The sequence below is a fragment of the Cetorhinus maximus genome, chromosome 24 (assembly GCF_964194155.1).
Source record: "Cetorhinus maximus chromosome 24, sCetMax3.hap1.1, whole genome shotgun sequence".
Lineage (NCBI taxonomy): Eukaryota > Metazoa > Chordata > Chondrichthyes > Lamniformes > Cetorhinidae > Cetorhinus > Cetorhinus maximus.
In genome coordinates this window covers 39167605-39190755 of record NC_135902.1, presented here as the reverse complement: position 1 = coordinate 39190755, position 23151 = coordinate 39167605, and the positions used below count along the sequence as shown (strand labels likewise).

Here is a 23151-nt window from a genome sequence, read left to right as displayed (position 1 = left end):
GGCAATTGTAGGGCTTGAATGCTACTTGCCACTTACCAACCCAAGCTTGACTGTTGTCCAGGTCCTACTGCACTGCAGGCACAGACTTTCATTACCTGAAGAGTTGAGAATAAATTGAATACTGCAATTATCAGCAAACATCTCCCCTTCTGACCTTACAATGGAAGGAAGGTTATTGGTGAAGCAGCTGAAGATAGTTGGACCTAGAACACTGCTTTGTGGGACTCCTGGCACTGAGATGATTGGCCTCTAACAACCACAAACATCTTCCTTTATGCTCATAAGAATGACTCCATCCAATGGTGAGTTTTCCCCAAATTCTCGTTGATTACAGTTTTACTAGGATGTCTTGATGTCAAGGGCAGTCACTTTCTTCTCACCTGCTAGAATTCAGTTCTTTTTGTCCATGTTTGGACCAAGGCTGTAATAAAGTCTGGAGCTGACTGGGTTCTGCCAGGACCAAACAGCATTGGTGATCAGGATATTGATAACTAAGCTCCACTTGATATAACAGTCAAGATTACTTTCCATTACTTTGTTGATGATTGAGTGTAGACTGATGGGGTAATAATTGACTGGTTAGGATTTGTCCTACCTGGGCAATTTTCCACAGGTAGGTGTCAGTGTTGTAGCTGTGCTGTACAAACAAACAAGGAGCAGGAGTAGGCTATTCAGCCACTAGAGCCTGCTCCGCCATTTAATAAGATCATGGCTGATCCGATTGTAACCTGAAATCAGCATCCTACCTACTGCTGATAACCTATCACCCCCTTGCTTACCAAGAATCTATTCACCTCTGCCTTAAAAATATTCAAAGACTGCTTCCACCACCTTTTCAGGAAGAGTTCCAAAGACTCACGACCCTCAGTGAAAAAAATTCACCCCATCTCTGTTTTAAATGGGTGACCCCTTATTTTTAAACAGTGACCCCTAGTTCTAGATTCTTCCACAAGAGGAAACATCCACCCTGTGAAGACCCCTCAGGATCTTATAAGTTTCATCAAGTCACCTCTTAGTGTTCTGAACTCCAGCAGATACAAACCTAGTCTATCCAATCTTACCTCATAAGCCAACCTGCCCATTCCAGGTATTAGGCTAGTAAACCTTCTCTGAACTGCTTCCAACGCATTTACATCCTTCCTTAAATAGTGTGACCAATACTGTATACAGTACTCCAAATCTGTTCTCACTAGTGCACTGTACAACTGAAGCATAACCTCCCTGTTTTTGTATTCAATTCCTCTTGCAATAAACGATAACATTCTATTAGCTTTCCTAATTACTTGCATACTAGCCTTTTGTGATTTGTGCACTAGGACACATAGATTCCTCTGCACCTCAGAGCTCTGCAATCTCTCACCATTTAGATAATATGCATCGCTTTTCTTCTTCCTGCCAAAATGGACAATTTCACATTTTCCCACATTATACTCCATTTGCCAGATCTTTGCCCACTCACTTAACCTATCTATGTCTGTTTGTAGCCTCCTTATGTCCTGTTCACAACTTACTTTCCTACCTATCTTTTGTGTTATCTGCAAATTTGGCAACCATCCCTTCAATTCCCTTCATCCAAATCATTTATATAAATTGTAAACAATTGAGGCCCAGCACTGATTCCTGTGGCACGCCACTCTTTACATCTTGCCAATCTGAAAAAGACTCATTTATGCTTACTCTCTGCTTCCTGTTAGCCAGCCAATTTTCTATCCACGTCAATATGTTACCCCCTATATCACGAACTTGGTTAGAGGCACAGCTAGTTCTGGAGTACAGGTCATCAGCACTGTTGCAGGATGTTTTCAGGGCTCATTGTCTTTGCTGTATCCAGCAGGCTCAGCTATTTCTTGATCATGTAAAATAAATCCAAATTGGCTGAAGGCTGGCATCTATGACGCTGGGGACTTCTGGAGGCGAAGATGGATCATCCACTCAGCGCACCTACCTAAAGATGGTTGCAAATGCTTCAACCTTGTCTTTTGTCTTTGTGTTGGGCTCCACAATCTTCGAGGATGGGGAATGTTACAGACAGGGGAGAGATGTGCGATTATTTCCCCCTTTACCCCCCATTTCTCAACTGACCCCAATAAGATGTATTTAGAGCAGAAGTGTTTTAACCCTTGAGTGCTGTGACTTTCAAGAACAGATACAAGACAGGTTTTCTCGTCAGTTTAAGTTAAAAGAATAAATGTTTATTTTCTCAACATCCAAAAATGTATTCGCAGCGATACCCACCAACTCATTCATGCAAGACATTCACACATGAAAAATATATTTCAAAAGAAAGAGGTAGCATGCACTGATCTCTTTAGAAAGGTCTGAGGAATCACCATTACTCTAGTTCTTCAAGATCGTAGCTGCAAGCTTTGCAGACCTGAGAATTCTCTTTTAGCTCACTGAAGAACAAATGGAGGTTGAAGGTTTCAGATGACAAACTCATAATGGTATACTCCATACAATAGCAGATTTACAGCTTTTCAAGTAAAAGTTGTGGCTGAACTTTAGTAGTGGAGATATAATTCTGCAGGTGAAATGAACTAGTTCCACTTCTCTGTCAGTAGATGAGTTTCTAGGCAGGGTTCTTCCTTTTGCTGGGCGAGATGTCTTCCTTCTGTGGTCTGTTAGGGACTGGAGGGGGGTTAATTTAAACAGCACTAATTTCTCCTCTCACCACCCATCTGTAAGATGCTGTGATTTGCCTCCTCCCAAGTGGTGGTGTATTTCCCAACCCCTTGGTTCTGATGTGATCCAATTTTCTATTAATAACCGCACAGCAAACTCAAGATAGGATGAACTCAAAAAAGTTAGTTTATTTATACAGACACAAAATGCAGGAGGAGGGTGGCAACGTTACCTTCTTTGCATTCGTACAGTAAAAGACGGATAGAGAAAAGAAAGATTTACAGTGCAGAGACCTCAGAGCAAAGAAATATTGTTTCACGTGGATTCCGGAGTCTAGAATCAAAGTCCAATGAGATATTCTTTCACAGAGGTCAGGGAGCTGAAAACTGATGCTGGATAATTCACTTTTCCAGAGTGTTGACTTCACATGATGGGATGGACACGCAGAGAGGAATCAGTCTTGTAGGTGATGGTACCAAATTTCCAGTAGAAGCAGTGTAGATGGGGCCAGGTGTCCCACCTGGGCCAGAGCTCCTGGTCTGTGAGGCTGTTAGATGGTAAAAAAGCAGACTGAGACTTTGCAAGGCAATATTATTGGTTCCGCAAGCCAGATGCCCATGTCACATGACTCCCACCTCTCCACACTGTCTTTGACAAAGGACATGTATCTCTCGTCTAAGTCCCTGAGATTGTTAAACGTCTTAACCATTAAGAATTGAAAGGAAGGTTGCAGGCCCTTTTGTCCTAGCACAATGTTCAGTATCATTCCTCAGGTACTGAAGCAGTCCATGTCCTAATGCAGCAAGGCCTGGACAATATCCAGCCTTGGGCTGACAAGTGGCAAGTAACATTCATGCCACACAAGTGCTAGGTAATGACCATCTCCAACAAGAGAGAATCTAACCATCACCCCTTGACATTCAATGGCATTACCATCGTTGAATTCCCCATTATCAACATCCTCTCCTCTTGCTAGTTGTTTAATTGTCCACCACCATGCCATAGTGAGCTCTGGTCTGATCCCTTGGATATGGGATTATTTAGCTTTGTCTACAGCAGAGCTGCTTTCACTATTTAGCATGCCTCTAGTCCTGTGTTGTAGCTTCACCAATTGACACCTCATTTTTAGGTATACCTGGTGTTGCCCCTGGCAGGCTCTTCTACACTCTTCCTTGAACCAGCATTGGTCCTATTGCTTTATGATAAAGCAGAGTGAGGGATATACCAGACCATGAATTTTCAGATTGTGGTAGAATACAATTTAGCTGCTACTAATTGCCCACGCATCCCATTCATACCCAGTTTTGTGCTGCTAGATCTGTTCGGAATCTAACCCATTTAGTACAGTTATAGTCCGTGCAACATGGAGGATGTCTACAGTGTGAAGATGGGACTTCATCTCCAGAAGGACGATGTGACGTCACTCTGACCAATACTGTCATGGACAGGTGCATTTGTGACTGTTAGATGGATAAAACCAAGTAGGTATTTTCCTCGTGTTGGTTCTCTCACTACCTTGCCAAAGGCCCACTCTGGTAGCTATGCGCTTCTGGGCTCAGTCAATAGTGTTGCTACTCTTGGTAATGGACATTGAAAACCCCCACTCGCAGTACATTCTATGCCCGTGCTGCCCTCAGTGTTTCTTGCAAGCGGTGTTCAATATGGAGGAGTACGGATTCATCAGCTGAGGGACACAAAGCTGGTAATTAGCAGGAGGTTTCCTTGTCCATTGTTGACCTGATGCCATGAGACTTCACGGGGTCCAGAGCGAAACTACTGAAGATGTCCAGGACCACTCCCTCCTTATTGTATACCACTGAGACAGGACATAACCAGGGATGGTGATAGAGGTCTCTGGAATGTTGATTGTCAGGTCTGAAGTCACATTTAGGCCAGACCAGGCAAAGACAGCAGATTTTCTTCCCTAAGGGGTATTAGTGAACCAGATGGTGGGTCTTCATGATGATCTGCTAATTTCATGGTCACCATTACTGATGCTAGCTTTTTATTCCAGATTTATTTAATTAACTGATTTTAAATTCCCCAGCTGCCAGGCTGGAATTTGAACTCTTGTCTCCTGATCAGTGGTTCAAGAATCTGAATTACTAGTAGGTGGGTACAGTGGCATATTATGTTATTGTACCAATAATCCAGAGGCCTGGACTTATTTAGTGGTTTCCAAAACACATGCATTTTGTACAGTATTATAAATGCAGAAATAGTTTCAAGGAATAAAGTTTATCATATGATTTGGTTAATTTCACATAAATCTCTGGTGCAGAGATTTCCTGCAGAAAGCCTAAAAATGAGTTGTTTAAATGGAAAACCTCATTTAGAAGTGCAAGTACATATTACACAGCTCAAATAAAAACAAGAATTGAAATACAGCAAAAAAGACTAACCATTTACCTGTACCAGAAGTTATCATTGAAATCCTGGAGACCAGCTGCCTGCCTATGTTCACTTTTAATTTCACATTATCACAATTGGAGACTCCATTCCCTTTTTACGCCTCATTAACCCAAACACTGTTGCTTTGTGTACAACTTTGGGATCATAGTACTGGGCACTGGTAACAAGCTTGTAAAGGGTTATGGTACGCAGGTGGCGATGGAATAGTATAGCTATAAACAGTGTGAATGGGGTAAAACCATAATCCTTGGATTGAGACATGAAGAAGGGACAGCTGAGGGAATGGTGGGGGGAGGGGTGTGGTAGTAGGAGGTTGAACTCATCTGACTGTAACATGTGTAACTGCTACTGTAACTTCTTATGGTCTGCTGCCACCATATATGTTGAGGGTCTCAATGTAGACCTCAAGGGATCTGTCTATGCTAAGCAAGACATTAAGACTGACCAGGGTTCTGGTCAAACACAATTACATGAAGTTTATTACCAGCAACAACTATTCACAGTTCTACACAGGCCTTGATCTAGCCTGGGTCCTGACAGTTAGATAGGTTGATTACTTGACTATATGTCTGACTCATAGGGTATATATAAAGTCTTGCTAATACAGAGACAGTAGTGAACATCTGCAGTAGGGATCACAGGCAATAGTGAACATCTAACATGGAGGCTGTACTTTTTATCCACCAGCCTTACACACGGTGATGTCATAGTGATGTCACTATGCAGCTTCTTAAACGTACATGTCATTGTCTGCATTGTCATGCTAGGTAGTTTTAGGCTTCATTTGATTTGAGAGTTTCATAACACATCTGATCTCTGTTTTCAGCAAAGTGCGTTTACTATTATAAGGTCTGCATGGTCATGTGTATACTTAATTCTAAACATGAAGAAAACAAAATTAATATTCTGAAAACAATCTAAGCACTAAGTGTAATTACTAGTTTTTGTGTCTAAAAACTGAAACGGCTCTTTTCTTAAATGCAGCAAACGCACCGTGAAAATGACTATGTTCATGGAAAACATGAGAAGATGCACAACAAATGTTTACGCAAAAACTCCAGATGGAGGTTGGGGCTGGATCATAGCCGTTGCATTTTTCTTTGTAGAAGTACTCACCTATGGCATAATTAAGTCATTTGGTGTTTTCTTTTATGACTTAATGACTTATTTCGATGAGTCCAACAGCAGAGTGTCCTGGATAATATCTATCTCTGCGTTCGTAATGATGTTTACAGGTAAGGAAAACTTTCAAAGATTTCAGTTTTTGGTAATGTTCACTTTTTCAATTTTGGGTAGAATTTATTAAATGTTACCCTTGATAATTTGCAGTAGCCTGCAGACTTCATTTACAGTACTATTTATACCACTGGATATTTCACACCCAAGAAAAGTAGTATAAGATACTGGAAATTACAGCTGCAATCCCACACAATTGTTATGGTTTGTTTATAAGTTTTCAAAAAGTGCAGTTCTGGCAAAAGTTTCAGAAATACAAAGGGGTTTTCTTTTTTCAGTGTTATTCTGTAGCTTAGACTGGAGTAAATCTTTGTATCACTATTGTTAAATGTCTTTACGGAAAGTTGCTTTTTAGCTACTGTTTGAGGTTTGAGGAAAATGAAGAAATGTGTACTGAACAGAACCAAAAGTGAACATAGTAAGGATAAATACGTAAATATTCAATGGCCGTAGAAGGGTTTGGGTTATTAACCTATTCTATAGAGTGTACTCTAAGTAATTCAAAATAATTCTTTGCATGGAGGGAAAGACGTGAATTAATCCAATCTTTCAAATTGGCAGTAATTGTATACGAGTGCAACAAATCCAGATTATCCAACAATCCAAATTATTTGGCATCAAATTAAGAGTAGAATTTACCTTAATTTGTATAGTATAGGTTCGGCATTTATTCTGCCTTAGCTCAAAGTGGCTTGGAGTACTTCAGCAACCTAATTTATCGCTGAGCTTTGTGATTTATAGATCAAGTTTAAATTGCATATTTACTCTATTCAACAGCTTCACAGCTTATTTGGCTATTGCTATCCTAAAAACAAAAACTGCATTAAGCATTTAATTATACTGCAGATAGAATAATCTTTAACATGGTGGCAGAGAGGTTGACATATTGTATAGCCCAAGACTTAAGGATATATTTTCCTACTGTTGAAGTTCTGTTATGAAGGATGTGGTTTTTTTTAGGAAGGATACGTTAAATTTGTACATCAACTTAGGCAGTTGAAAAAAATTACTCCAACATACTCTTGTTAATGTAATTTCCACTCCCCCAATTTTTTAATTAACTTATAAATATACATTGTACAGGAATTCAATGTTTATCTTAATTTTTCAATTTATTTCCACATTTATTTCTCATTCTTTTTGAAACTTGCCCCGTAACATTCATTCTAACTATCCTGTTAGATTCACTTCATTTTCTATATTCATTTACTTTTCTATTTTGTTCTTTGTTTCTTTTCAAATCATGTTCTTTTTATTTCCCCATTTCATTTAAATTAATGTATCAGCTCCAATTCCCCCTTCTCATTTTTTTCTCTCTCGTGATTAAATGGGGATATTGAACACCTTTTTAATATAAGGTCTGCTGAACCCCAAAATGCAATCTAAGATTGACAACTCAGCCAAGTTGTTCTGGTATTACAACTGTAGGCCTTTAAATATAGAAAAAATGTTCTAAGGTCCTTCACATAGGGAAGAATTTTCTCCCTGTTGGGGGGGGGGGAAGTTCAGGAGTGGGCGCGCTTCCGATTGGCGCCCCTGATCGGAGGCGCGTCACCATTTTACATGGGCGGGGCAATTAAGGCCTGCCCAGCGTGACGTCCGCCAGGGAGCGCTATGTGCTCCCTGTGTGAGCTGGGGGGTATTCCCTGAGACGGGAGGGCGCTCTTTCACGCATACATGTGAAGGAGCGCACTCATCTCCCTGAGGCTAAGTGCTGCCTCAGGGAGATTGGTGCTAAATTTAAAAATGGTACATGTAGAGAAATGAAATTTCCCTGACATGTCCCCTCATGTGACAGTGTCACATGAGTAGGGACATGTCCATCGCTTTTTAAGTAAGCTTTTATTAAATTTTTAAAAACCTTCATGACACCTCATCCCGCCCATGGATGAGATTTCATGCTTTTTCTGAAGCCTGCCAGGGCTCCCGGCCTGCCCGCCAACCTTAAGATTGGACGGGCAGGTCCATTAACTAGTCTAATTACTTTTTAAATGGCCTCAATTGGCCGTTGACAGGTCGGCAGGCGCACAGCTGATTTGGCTGCACCCCCGCCGACCTGAAAATTGAAATGATGCAGGGTGACGTCGAAAGTTCCGCCCGACGTCATCCCGCATCATTTTACGTGTCGGCGAGCAGGCCCCGCCCCCCACTCGCCAACCTCAATATCCTGCCCATAATTAAACGAATGGACAAGGGCCTTAAAGGCAGACAGGAAGGTGGATGGGTTGAGGTGGAAATTCTAGCGCCTACACACCTGAGGACAGGACCAGTGACGGTGAGGCAAATGGAGGGGTGCCCAGAGTTAGAGGACTGGAAAGTTCGGAGTGGGGGGGGAGGGGTGGTGAAGGGGGATCAAATGCGGGGCTGGAGGAGTTTGGATAAGTGGCACTTGGTGTGGTATAGGATATGGGCAGTAGGGTTTTGGGTGAACTAAAGACTGGAGGGTAGAGAATGGCAGTCCAGCCAGAAGAGCACTGGAATAGTAGAGTCTGATGGTGACACAAGTACAGATGAGAGTTTAGTGGCAGGTGGGTTGAAGCAGGGATGGAGGTGGGCGTTGTTGCGGAGGTGGAAGTAGGTTATCTTCACTATAGAGGATAAGAGGTTGGAAGCATAACTAGGGATTGACCAGGATGCCATGACTGTGAGCAGTCTGGTTCAGCTGAAGGATGTTGGGACAAGGAGAATGGAATCTGGCAAGGTTATGGAGATTGTGGCAAGGGCCAATGCTGCTGGCTTTGGTCTTCTCAGTGTTTAACTAGAGAAATTATTGCTAATCAAAGACTAAATATCAGCAATGCAAGCTGACGATCTAACATAGTAGGCAGTTTGAGATAGATCTGGGTCTGATCAGCTCACATGTAGCAGTTGAACCATGTCTGCAAAAGGTGTCATGGGGTGGGGTGGGGGGTGGAGTATGTAGATGAGGAACAGGAAGGAGTCGATGATGGAATGTTGGAGGTCCAAGATCTTTGGAAGTTAACAGCATGAGGATGGAAGAGATTGCTGGATATGCTGTGGATATACAAACAAGGAGAAGTAGGCCATTCAGCCCCTCGAGCCTGCTGCGCCATTTAATAAGATCATGGCTGATCTGATAGTAACCTTAAATCTGCATCCCGCCTACCACCGATAACCTATCACCCCCTTGCTTACCAAGAATCTATCCGCCTCCACCTTAAAAATATTCAAAGACTCTGCTTCCACCTCCTTTTCAGGAAGAAAGTTCCAAAGACTCAAGACCCTCTGAGAGAAAGAATTTCACCTCATTTTTGTTTTAAATGGGTGACCCCTAGTTCTAGATTCCCCCACAAGAGGAAACCTCATCTCCATATCCTACCTGTCAAAACCCCTCAGGATCTTTAAAGGTTTCAGTCGTCACCTCTTACTCTTCTAAACTCCAGTGGATACAAGCCTAACCTGTCCAACCTTTGCTCATAAGACAACCCACCCATTCCAGGTATTAGTCTGGTAAACCTTCTCTGAGCTGCTTCCAATGCATTTACATCCCTCCTTAAATAAGGTGACCAATACTGTACACAGTATTCCAGATGTGGTCTTACAAGTGCTCTGTATAACTGAAGCATAACCTCCCTACTTTTGCATTCAATTTCCCTTGCAATAAATGATAACTCTATTAGCTTTCCTAATTACTTGCTGTACCTGCACACTAGCCTTTTGTGATTCATGCACTAAGACACCCTGATCCCTCTGCAATTAGAGCTCTGCAATCTCTCTCCATTTAGATAATATGCTTCTCGTTTATTCTTCCTGCCAAAATGGACAATTTCACATTTTCCCACATTATACTCCATTTGGCAGATATTTGCCCATTCACTTTACCTATCTATATATTTTTGTAGCCTCCTTTTGTCCTCTTCACAACTTACTTTCCTACCTATCTTTGTGTCATCAGCAAATTTGGCAACCATCCCTTCAATTCCCTTCATTCAAATTATTTATATAAATTGTAAGCAGTTGAGGTCCCAGCACTTATCCCAATTGCACACTACTCGTCACATCTTACCAACCTAAAAAAGACCCATTTATGTCTACACTCTGCTTCTGTTAGCCAGCCAATCTTCTATCCATGCCAATATGTTACCCCCTATACCATGAGCTTTTATTTTACACAATAAGGCATTTGATAAAGTGCACATCAAAGGTTCTGGAAATCTAAGTACTGTACATTCACCGATTCCCCTTTAACCACAGCACATGTTACTTCCTCCAGGAACTCCAATAAGTTGGTTAAACATGATTTCCCTTTCACAAAACCATGTTGACTCTGCCTGATTACTTTGAACTTTGAACTATGCAGCTGAAAGTTAAATGTCTCCTTCAAAAACTTGATCCTCAAACTACTGCCCAGGTAGCATTAAAACAAAGGTTCTTAAAGCCCTTGAAGAGATGCTTATCTTGCCTGTGTATTCCTCTGTCTCTGTAAATTCCTGCCGTTCCATCCAAGTAGAAGGTGACATCCTGCACCTTTTCCATAGGAAGGAATCAGAGTAAGACTCTTTTTACAACCCAAAGATTACTATGCTTAAAGATAAAATAACATTAGTAAGAGAAGCTGCTGCAACATCTAATGCAACAATTTGCTAACTGCAATTTGGCTGCAGAACAAATAGACAAACATAATATTGATTTAATGGGCCAGAAATGTAATAACTTTCATTGCTCAATACAAATTTAAGAACTTTTATGCTTCACAGCACTCAATGGTTATGTCCTGCTCTCATTGTAAAACTACTTTTGAGTTGTATCTGAGCTGTCAGATAGGAAATACAAATTTTCTGAGCAGAATTACAAATAATGGTCTTATTTCAACATATAAATAAGATCCATTATTGAAGTATGTATGTTTTCTTCCCCACTCCTCCACTTGCCCAAAAAAACTGGTGGATGTTATTGGGGTTCTTTTTGTCTTTTGCGCATAATACCAAGGTATACAGAGTGGTGAATTCACCAGCTGGGACGGAATGGATGAATCGCTTCAGGCTTATAGAATTAGATAATGTTGTGTCCTCCAACTCTGATAAATGGTCAAAAACCCACTTTTATTGTTGCCTATCCATAAGTCCTGTAAAAGTACTATGCTATCTTCAATGACAAAATTCTATTGTTCATTTTCCATAATGCCCTTGATTAGACCACACTTGAAGTACTGTATTGTTCTGGTCATCATGTTATTAAAAAGGATGTAATGCAAATAAATTACAAGGGTGATATCAGAACTGAAAGATTATACCAATCATGTAAAGATGAACAGGCTGGGTCTCTTTCCTCTTGAATTGAGAAAGCTAAGAGATGACCTAATGGGGGTCTTTACCAAAACTTTTCACAATTTTAGTGTTTGCAGAGGATGTTTCCACTTGTGAGGGTGGGGAAAAGCAAAAAGATCATCAAAAATGACAGTTGTCAAAAAATCAAATATGGAATTCAAAGAAACTTCTTTACCTGGAGAGCGGTGAGAATGTGGAACTCGCTATGACAGGGAATATTTGAGGCAATTAGTTTAGATGCATTTAAGGGGCACCTAGAGAAGCATATGAGGAAGAACAGAATAGAAGATTATGCCGAGAGTTCAATGAGGAAGGATGGAAAGAGGCTCGAGAGGAGTGTAAATGGACTGGTTTGGCCAAAAGGTCTATTTCTGTGCTGTATATTCTATGTAATAATACTAGGAACTTGTAGGTACATCTCAATTTTGCATTAAAGTTCAAAACTCTAGTTTTAAGTGTCATCTGCTCTGCTTGCACTATGCTCACAGACAGCATTGTGTCCTGGAACACTGCAACTTGTATGCAAAAAATCAGACAAGTTGTCTTTCTGTATTGTATAGCATGGTTGTAGCACACTCTAGATTATTGGAATATTTTGGTCTGTCCCACTAATCTCAGACATTGTGTAGCCCTTTCCACAGCCACCACATTCACCTTGAGATTTGATGATGATAAAGGTGATTTTGTAGATTTATTGTCCATATATTCTATTTGACTCTGTGTACCCTGATACAGTGAAAATACATGGAACAGAGACCAAGATCCATTAACAAAGTTACAAGTTTGAATACCTAAATGTTTGAAAGACAAATCCAGGAGAGGAGAAATTTTGAGTATTGATGCTGATTGGGCATCATGTGGTGGGGATTAGTTCAATTTCTTGTGCTGTGTTGCTATTCTCATCTGGATTGCTTTGGGGAAATTTGAAAAGCTGAAACTATAAACTTCCTCAGTAGGGTGGAGAAAAAAAATAGGACAATTATCCCTCTCCTACAACTGGCTCCATACTTGGGACGCTTTGCTGCAACGTGCTCGTTTGTCAGCTCGTCATTACTGCATAATCCTGGTGATTTTATAGCACTGGAGACAAAATTGCAAAAAAAGTATTCAAAACACTGATGGAAAATTACATTAATATCCAAGGCCAGTTACTCTTAAATGTTACCAAACAGAAAAATAAAACAAACAACTCCCCAGCTTCTCTATATCCAAACCATTTTTCATTATTTTTTTCACCTGCATTTGATTTCCTGTGGCCTGCTGCAACTTCTTTTTACTCCGCCATCTCTCTTAATCTGTACAAACATATTTAGTTATATTTTTCTCAGAGATTCATTGAAAGTACAAGTAGCAAGTCCTACTAGCCTTCAAAACCAGGTAATGGTCACAGAACTTAAAATGGCATGTAATATTAACCTATTTTGATCTCCTAAGTTTGGTACAATAGAGAAATAAAAATATGCACCACAATGATACATCACCAATATTTTCCTATACCTAATACAAATGATTTTTCACAGCACTAAAGTAGAAAATAGAATGCTCAATAACTAAATAAGAAAGAACTATAGAAGCGAACTAAAAGGCTTTAAACATTCAAATTGCATGTTACCTACAGATCTAATTTATCTGCTGCCTTTTGTACTTTCCAATATTTGTACATTTCTCAACTTCCTCAAAACTGCACTTTTTTGACTCATCACTTCATCCCCAGCCTAAGTTTCAGATAGTAATACCAAGCAGATGTGATGCTGAAAACTATAACTACGTAATTTACCTTCTCCACAGAAAATTGAATCAGTTCTGTTTAACCGCCCAGAGTATTACACAGTATGTTGCCAAAGATTAAAGAAAAACTTATTTACTTAGCTCTCAATCAAAACCAGATAAGATATACTAGATTTTGATATACATTGTTGATTCCAGTGGGAAACATTGTGGGGAAATGCAGCTTGAATTTTATCTGGTACAGGAAAATACTATCAAAGCTGTTACATAGTTAGGGATGCTTGTTGTCTCCCAGGGTAGTTGGCTGTAGTGGTTAACTTAGCTAAAAAGTGTCATAATTGAATGTTGTATGAAAATGCCATAATTTCTTTTTTTGTCCAATGATATTAAAAATATTAACCATTAACATTGTCAAGATTATTTATAAACATAAGATTTTGTGTTTTTCTTTTAAATCTTTTTTCCACAGCAAAACAGGTTTCAGCTAGTGCCTGCTAAACATTCTCTTACTCCACTTCGGCTCAAGAATTTAGGTCACGAAAGAATCTGCTGAATCCAGTTAAAGTGAAACGTTAACAAACATCAACACTACCAGACAAAGAGAAGATTGAACAGCACTTCTGTGTACCAGTACAGTAACTAATGAACCACATGCAATCTAGGAAAAATCAAGAACAGTATAAAATTCAATGCAGTAATTCTGACTGAGCTGAATTCATAAAATGGAAGTGAGGGTTGAGTTTATTGTAAGTTCTAATCCTTAATTTTATTAATCAGTGGACAGTATAGCAAGCAGGACACATACAAGTGTTGCATGAAAATGATGCAATTTTTTATTTTGCAGCAATTTGAGGGGGTACAGTTTGCAAATGTTTGGAACAGCTTGATTATAGAGGATATTCACAATCTGTGCATCTCTTTAAAAAGTTGTTACAAAGTATAATGGTGAGAGGGAGAAACAATATTTTGGTTTTAAAAAATGGATGCTGTTGACCAGAATTAATGGATATTTGCAGATATAGTTAGTGTAATTTGTTTAGATCCTTGGACAGCCAGAAGGAAATTCAAGCTCAAGAAAATCTTGACCTATGCTGTGATGATTCTGGCTGGCTTTCCTGGAGACTAACTTCAGCAATGCTGGAAAGCCTCACCCATTTTCCTTTCTCATCCCCAATTCATCACCTCAGCGATGAATTAGCTTCTCATCCCCAATTCATCACCTCAGCGATGAATTAGCCAAAACTGGCAAACATCAGTTGAGGTTGCTATTCATATGGTATCCTTGTTAAGGAGCACTAGCTATCAACCTACTGATCACTCAACTAAGGGAATTCAGAACTATGTAGATTGCCCATTTAAAAATGGGACTAAAATGCTGTCGTTTGTGCTCTTCTTCAAGGCCAGTGGAGACAGATTAAGAAAGATACTTTTTATCTAGGAGTAGACAAAAGTAAGGCAACAGCTTTTTGCTTGCCTTTCTTTGCTTAATGTACGAAGCCTGGTAGTATTGTGATTGAACTACAAGATCTTCCCATTCGATAAAATGAATAGGAAGGAAACTTTGACTTGCAATCTACGATATAAAATAAAATCATGAAGGTTTCTAAAGGATCATTCAATCAATAAGTATCAAGACCTATTAGTATTTCAAATTAAATTACTGCCTTTTTTACTTTGTCTTAGAAATACTATAGGTCTTGATAAATTATTGTTCTACCTGAGATTTCATTGTAGATTTTAGGGCAGTTGTAATCTCTACCTGGTTAAACACTTTTATTAATTTTCTCTCATTGCTTCAGTGTCTCCACTTTTTTTAAAATTTCATTTTGGGGTGGAGTTTTATGATGTGAAATCCACAGCCTTTGACCCTGAAAGGGTGGTGGTGGGGGGGGGGGGGGGGGTAGGAGGAGGTGGGGAAAGGTGGGGTGGAGTGGCAAGGTTGTGGGGGAAGGGGAGTGGCAAAACAAAACTGTGATATATTGAAAAACATGTCTATGATTTTGCAATTGGAAAATTAGGTGAGTTTTTGGATAAGCTATTTTCCTGACATGCATGGTTGTTAACTTTGTTCCATAACTATTTTAATGACAAAGATTAAAATTCCTATTTTTAACTATATGTATTGGGTGGGGGAGTGGTGAGAGAGAAGCCCCCAGGGCATCTCCCCATTAATGTCCATGTTTTATTTCAGTATGGTGATGGGCTGCCCACCCAATTGCATCAGAACATAGGAATATGAGCAGGCCATTCAGCCATTTGACCATGTTCCAACATTCAGTTAGATCATGGCTGTGTATCGTAACTCTGTCTACTTGCCATGGTTCCATAGCCCTTGCTACACATATTTCATTTGTTGTTATCTATCCACTCTGATGCAACCAGTTTAAAACAAGTATGTATACCATATCTGTACTAGATAGCTTGATGACAAGGCAACTAATGTTTTATTTTTTTTCTCTTATATTTTCTTCCACCTCAGTTATTTTCATCCCTTCCCCTCTTTAGGTCCACTGTGCCATTCACTGTACCCCAGAAGAGGAGGTGGACAGGCAATCTGCTCCCAGACCTCTAACAATGCCGCTGTGTAACTGGCTGCTTGGAGTCATGCGTGAGTGGCCTGCGGGAGTGGTGTGCGTGTGTGTGTGAATGTGTTTGTGTTACTTCTTTCCTTCCCTTTGTGTACCCATCTTTCCCTGGTTTCTCTCAAACACTCTGTGTTTCTGTAGTTTGCCTCTGCTTGTGAATTTGTACTGTGGGAAGCATAACACAATCCTGCACTGTACCATTTCCATGACCACATTAGAACTCAGGTGCTGCCATCTATAATCTACTCCCCAAAACACCAATATGGGTAGTGGTGATGCTTCCATACACAGTACTCCTTCACAACTGACTTTAGACTCCATAATATCTAGCAATATCACATGGTTAACTAGTACCAGTGAGGTAACTTGTGTGTACAAATGGCACCATAAACATTTGATTTTATTTCCTAGCCCCAAGTATAATTCAGCACACAACTAATACTCCTCAAACTACATTTTACATAATGAAGACACTAATAGGCTTACTTGGTGACCGTTTGGAACAGTGATAGTAATCTAACAGCAACAGAACTAAAATAGATTTGCTTAGCACATCCTACTGCTACTTTTTCTGTGGCTGAATCAAAGGTTATGTTTTCTATCATTTCATGAAGCTCACCTATCTTCTACTCAGGTTTATTTGAGAAATTATTTTCTGCAGTATGTAAAATTATGTTTGAAGCTAGATTTCCACATTTGCTTTATATTCATTCCCTTCCCAGTCCTAACAAATCAGTAGAACCTAAATAAGCAAGGTCTAGAAATTGCATCCATTTTTCAGGTGCTGCGCCGGTACCTAAGATCCCCACAATGGAAGGCAGGAAATCTATAAGAGACACTTTTTAACCACCCTGAAACATAGGTTGGGCCCTTTTTAACACGCAAATAATGGACCTTAAACCTTATGGAAGTCCCCACTCCAATTCTGCTTTGAGGCAGCCATTGTGGGCTGAAATCAGGATCCAGCTCTAGAGTGCACATGTAACAACGAAGTACTGAATATGGAGCCAGGAAGAGTAGAAGTGCTCCTCCCAACTCCAAACTAAAGGATCATCTTGATTGCTGCCATTCTTGACCATCAACCCCAACAGACCCTGCATTGTTTCACCCTCCTTCCATCTCCAACTGGGCCTGTGGGCCTTTCCCAAGGGCTACTGCAGCAGCTTCATTTCTTACCAGCCCTCTCCACTCTTTAGTGGAGTGCTGTAGTGCTGATTGTATTGTGTGGCAAATTAATATTGCGGAAGATACACCATTTCTTTGAACAGGCATGACCTCCATGCATTCAAGGAAGAAATGTCTCCCTTTCTGACCATGTCTACCATCAAAATAAATTGGCTAGGATCATGTTTTCCGTATAACTCTGTGTCCACTGGAAAACAGAGCACTGCAGAGACAAATTTTCAGTACACTGGCCTTCTTGCTGCACATAACTTTTCAATCCACCAAATTTTACTTCATTTTGGCCTTCTAGAACTCAAGTTACATATCTAGCACCCCACAATTTATGACACACAAGACAATGGGCCTTGCTATTTTATTCCTTATAAAGATATCAATTTGTCTATCATTCCTCCTGAAAGATACACCCCATTCACTCAATTCTCCTTTTCTTAGAATCCTCGACTGCTATTTCTACTTGATGAGGGAGCTTATAATATAGGAAGCAAGATATCAAGATAGTCTAGTAATGTAGAAATATTCCTGTTTTCAACACTGAGATTTAAGAATGCACAGTAAATAAAGTTTGTTCGTATTTAATACTTCATTGCAAATTGTTACACAAAACCATTCATGATGTGGAATTAGCAGTAGTTGTCATTCACATACATCGTTTTGATGGTTGGATTTTGCTCATTAGCATTCATGACTCACGTGAGTAATTTAAACAAGGAAAACTTATTTCCAATATGACTCAAACTAAGAACATCCAAAAATCACAACGATTGAGAGTACTGGCCACACTGTACACCTGGTGCCCCCCCGCTGCTTACCTGTTTATAATAAAAAATGCAAGCCATCCCTCAATCGCGCGCACACACAAAAGGAATCTGTGCATCTTTTATCCTCCATTTGCTGGCCTCTTTCCATCTGCTCTCCTCAACTACTATCCAGCCTGATATGGTCCACCGCCCAGGGTCATCCACACACTGTTAACAGCTTTCGCTGCCTTTTTATCTATATTTATTGTTTCTACTATTACTGCCATCTCTTCTTGACCCTTCAGGGATAAGGGGTGCGCGGTGAAGGAGTGCTTTAAAGTTTGCATGCTTGAAAGCTTCAACCTTGGCTCTTCAAACTTTCTTGGCCTGAAGGAGTGCGAACAACACTTTGTAATTATTTCAAAACCCTGCTGCTTTGGTTATGTTAGGGACCAAGCTTTTCTGGAAGTTTGAAGAGCTGAGTCTGAATGTCAGCAAGGCCTGTACAAGTACACAAAGAAGTAAGGAACAATGGACCGAGTTTAAAAAAAACTCTCTGCCTGTGCATTGGCTACTTAACTGAGGTTTACTCCTTGTATAATAAAAGAAAGGATGAATCTAGGAAAAACCTAGGAGTCTTAGTAAACTAAATGTTCAGCATGTCTAACCAATGCGGAACAGCAATAAACAAAGTCAACAGAATGTTGAACCACGTAGCTAAAATAGTTCAATACAAATAAGAGGAAGTCATGACAAAATTGCAGAATGCTCTGGTGAGACTGTACCTTGAGATCTGCATATACAAGACACAAAGACATGAGCTGTTAGAAAAATATTTATGGATGGAAGCATTTAAAAGGGTCAAGTGGCCTTTCTCATTTTTATTTATTCTTGCCATTTTTTGAAATTCTGTGCCATCAGTAATAACTAAGTTTGTTGGGAGCACAGCATTACCCCATCATGTACAATCAGGATGAAGGGTTTTTCTTTGTTCATGTATGATCAAATATTCTATTAATTCCACATTGTGATTTGAATACTAAATGATAGATGCCCAAGATATTACAAAGCCGCCATCCATTGATGGGTTTAGATGTTAGCCTTCCTATAATGTGGTGCCAGGACTGTATGCAATACTCCAGTTGTGGCCTAACCAGCGTTTTATACAGTTCCAGTATAACCTCCCTGCTCTTGTATTCTGTGCCTCGGCTAATAAAGGCAAGTATCCCACATGCCTTCATAACCTCTACCTGCCATGCGAGCTTCAGGGATCTGTGGATTTGCACACTAAGGTCCTTCTGATCTTTTGTACTTTCCAGAGTTCTACCATTCAAGGTGGAATCCCTTGCCTTGTTTGCCCTCCCCAAGTGCATTACCTCACATTTTTTTGGGTTGAATTCCATTTGTCACTGCTCAGCCCACCTGACCAGTCTATTGATATCCTCCTGCAATTTACGGCTATCCTCCTCACTATTTATCACCCTACCAATTTTCGTGTCATCTGTGAACTTCTTGATCATACCCCTACATTTAAGTCCAAGTCATTTTATGCACACCACAAATAGCAAGGGCCCCAGCACTGAGCCCTGTGGAACCCCACTGGAAACAGACTTCCAGTTACAGAAACATTCCTCTGCTTCCTGCCTCTCAGCCAAATATGGATCCAACGTGCCACTTTGCCTTGGATCCCATGGGCTCTTACTTTCTTGACCAGTCTGCCATGAGGGATCTTGTCAAAAGCTTTGCTAAAGTCCACATAGACCACATCAAATGCATTACCCTCATCAACGCTCCTGGTTACCTCAAAAAATTCAATAAAATTTGTCAAACACAACCTTCCCTTAACCAACCCAAGCTGACTATCCCTGATTAATCAGTGTCTCTCCAAATGCAGTTATATTCTGTCCCTCAGAATTCTTTCCAGTAACTTCCCCACCACCGAGGTTAGACTGACTGGTCTGTAATTTCTTCATCTATCTCTTCCTCACTTTTTTAATAATGGGACAACGTTTGCCCCTTTTGTGTTTTTTACTTCTACCCATATGGCCTCATTTGATGATCCTTCCAAGATATCATCCCTCCTCACTGCTATCATTGATTCCTTGATCAATATTGCAACCACCCCCCCCACCTCTTTCTATCCCCCACTCTATCTCGTCTGAATACCCTATAACCAGGAATGTTGAGCTGCCAATCCTGCCCTTTTAGCCAAGTCTCGGTCATAGCTATGATATCATACTCTGCCTATCTGTGCCCTCAGCTTGTCTGTCTTATTCCTCAGGCTCCTTGCATTAAAATATATTCCAATTAGCCTTGCTAACCTCACTTCTTTCTTATCTAACCCATGTTTCCTCCGCCTTCCAGACTCACTTACTAGCATTCTAATTCCGTCTCAGCTTCTCTCCCCTCTGAATTACTTTTCAGGATCTCAAACCCCCCCCCCGCCCTGCCAATTTAGTTTAAATCCGCCCCAACAGCATTAGCAAACTTCCCCGCAAGGATATTGGTCCCGTTCCTGTTCAGATGTAACCCGTCCAACTTGTACAGGTCCCACCTCCCCCAGAAACGGTCCCAATGTCCCAGGAGTCTAAAGCCCTCCCCCCTGCAACATCTCTCCAGTCACGCATTCATCTGCCTGATCCTTCTGTTCCTATACTCAGTACTGCGTGGCACCAGGAGTAATCCGGTGATTACTACCTTTGAAGTCCTGCTTTTCAATTTCCTACCTAACTCCTTGAAGTCCGCTTGCAGGACCCCATTTCCTTTTCTTCCTATGTCATTGGTCCCAACATGGACCACAACCTCTGGTTGTTCACCCACCCCTTTCAAAATGCCCTACAGCCATTCTGTGACATCCTTGACCCTGGCACTCAGGAGTCAACATACCATCCTGGAGTCATGTCTATGGCTGCAGAAGCGCCTGTCTACTTCCCTCACTAACGAATCCCCTATCAACTATTGCCCTTCCACACTTCTTCCTCGCCCCCCTGAGCAGCTGGACCACCCACAGTGCCATGGCCTTGGCTCTGGTTGGTCTCCACAGAGGAACTTTCACTCTCACTGTTTTCCAAGGCAGGAAAACGATTTGCAAGTGAGATGCACTCGGGGGATTCCCTCACTACCTGCTTGGCCCCTTTCTTCTGTCTGGCGGTCACCCATTCCCTCTCTGCTTGCACTTCCTATAGCTGTCGGGTGACCACGTCCTGAAAAGTGCTATCCACGAACCTCAAAGTCTCGTGAATGCACCGTAGTGCCCCCAGCTGCCACTCAAGCTCCAAAACCCAAAGCTCGAATTGCTCCAGTCAGAGGCACCTCCTGCACACATGGTCATCCAGACTGCCAGGAGCAAATCACGGGACTGAGCTCCCTAGACATATCTTAACTAAATAGAATATGGACCCTTGCTTTTATTTCACCCTTACTCATACTTGAGTATAGACTAGATGCCAGATCCTCTAGATAGACTAGACTATGTTTCAAATTCCAACGTTTCAAAAATTCCAATTATAATGAGGGAAGCCCCTGTTGCCTCTCTCTAAGGTGTAAGTAATAATTAGTCATCTTTTCTAATGAACCAAGTGAATTAATTAGTGGGGTTCAAAATTCAATATCTTTTTAAAAAATTAACTAATGTCAAATTGACAATTGTTATATATTGAACAGAAGGGAATTAAGGCCAAGAGTAGTCTTCAGATGAAATAGGGTTATAGGGTGGGAAATACCTGGGCCAGAGCATACAAAAGTAATTTTAAAGATATATATTTTATTTTTATATAAAACTTTATTTGATATGATTTACTTGTATTTAAATAGTTAAACTTGCAGCAATCTAGGAGGCAGAAATGTGAAGTTAGTGAGAGCATAGGAGTTTCTCTGTGGTATTGACTGAAGAGCTAGGGGACACCAAACAAGAGGTACAACAAAACCTTGATTGGTGGGGGGTCTAATTTAGAAAGGGAGATTTCATTAGTAAAAGTGGACATTGTTGGTTGGACTTAGTTGTGTACTTGCACCCAGATACACACACAGTCAAGTCTCAAATCAGATGTGCTGACTAAATCAATCCCTCTCTATGTGAGTTTCTTGCAATTAAGGTTACTCAGAAATTCTCTTCAAATTTCAACTAGATTTTCAGGCACAGTGAGATACAGCCATTTTTCTGGGAATTAATTGTAATTTTGAACATTTTAAAACATTTATCCTTGTTGAGAATTGCACTGTATTTTGTTTCTTTAAATGCATTTTTTAAGTACATCAATATGTGTCATATTAAAAATTCCCAAGTTTTTGGTTGTTGAACTTGCTGTGCTCAACGCACACATGGGCTGAAACTTTGAACAATGCTTAAGGAAGAAACATATGGCGCTTTCTTTGCAGCCCTAATTGTTAATGCTTATTTACAACCAGTTTTACTTTTGGACACTTTTCTCAGGAAAGTTGAGTGAAACTTGACATCAGCAGAGTGGGTGTATTTGTGGGTTTAGACCAAGGAGGAAAATCCTACTAGGAATTTGTAATGGAAAAAGTTGATGTGCAATGTGTGCAAATGTAAATTTTTTAGGTTAATCAGAAACAGTAAATAATGGTTGATTATTAAAGATCTGTACAGTTCAATGCACTGCACTACTCTTTAGCAATGTGCACATTTATTACAGTGCAGGTTTTTTATATATCTAGATCTTACACAAGACTATAGACACTAACTATTTGAGGGGCATTTTCTATAGTACTAAGCTTTTTAAAATATTTTAGGTGGGTGGGAAGCTTTAAGGTGAGTAATACCGGTGATAGAGACAGACCACCGACCACTTTCACTTGGATACAGATCCAAGAATTTGGCCACACAGTATCTTTGGTCTTGCAGCACCTGTTTTGCCAGCGTGAAACAGCCTCATAAGCTTTCTGTATGGTGCAGGGGAAATCTGGTTTTAGGCATGTTAGTATCACATGCTAAGGGCTTGCCCAACTGCTTGCTGTTGTATAGTGGGTATCCTTAGAGAGACCACCTATTAGGCCAATACCAACTAGGTTGGAGGAGCAAGGGCACTGACCATCGCCAGTTGTTGCTGCAACCTCCACCTCTGACCATAGCTTCTTTCCTTTTCTGATAAACCGCCTATGTCAGTTACCTTAAGGTCGCTGCTGACATTGGCCCAATCTTCAATCTCATAAGCTGCCTTTGATGCTAAATGGGCCTCGCCATTTACATTACTCTTGGGGCTTCCTGCATTCAAAAATGGGAATGCCAAATGTCTAGATCCAAGAATCGGCACTTGCTCATCAATTTGCTTCACTCTAGTCTTGAATGGGCACTTTCACTGCAACTGTACAAATTTTATTTTATTTTTGAGGTTGCAA

General features: G+C 40.5%; 3 protein-coding genes across 13 annotated transcripts in view; 1 reads left to right on the top strand and 2 right to left on the bottom strand.

Annotated features, from left to right (window-relative positions):
• arsg (arylsulfatase G) overlaps positions 1–23151 on the bottom strand; it is a 200014-nt gene that overhangs the window by 130267 nt on the left and 46596 nt on the right. The window lies entirely within an intron of this gene.
• LOC144699805 (monocarboxylate transporter 7-like) overlaps positions 1–23151 on the top strand; it is a 46078-nt gene that overhangs the window by 3989 nt on the left and 18938 nt on the right. For 2 of the 9 annotated variants that reach the window (XM_078571063.1, XM_078571061.1), the window contains exon 3: positions 6019–6269. In XM_078571063.1, the coding sequence (XP_078427189.1) occupies positions 6035–6269 (235 nt within the window). In that variant the 5' untranslated portion in view covers positions 6019–6034. Of the gene's footprint in view, positions 1–6018; positions 6270–13755; positions 14033–15765; positions 15895–23151 lie in introns of those variants that run through there. The other 7 variants (XM_078571066.1, XM_078571065.1, XM_078571062.1 and 4 more) reach the window with 7 other exon arrangements.
• The window catches only part of amz2 (archaelysin family metallopeptidase 2), a 111051-nt gene continuing 90685 nt past the window's right edge, over positions 2786–23151 (bottom strand). For both annotated transcript variants that reach the window (XM_078571083.1, XM_078571082.1), the window contains exon 8: positions 2786–3169. The gene's annotated coding sequence lies outside the window, so the exon portion shown is untranslated. The remainder of the gene's footprint in view (positions 3170–23151) is intronic.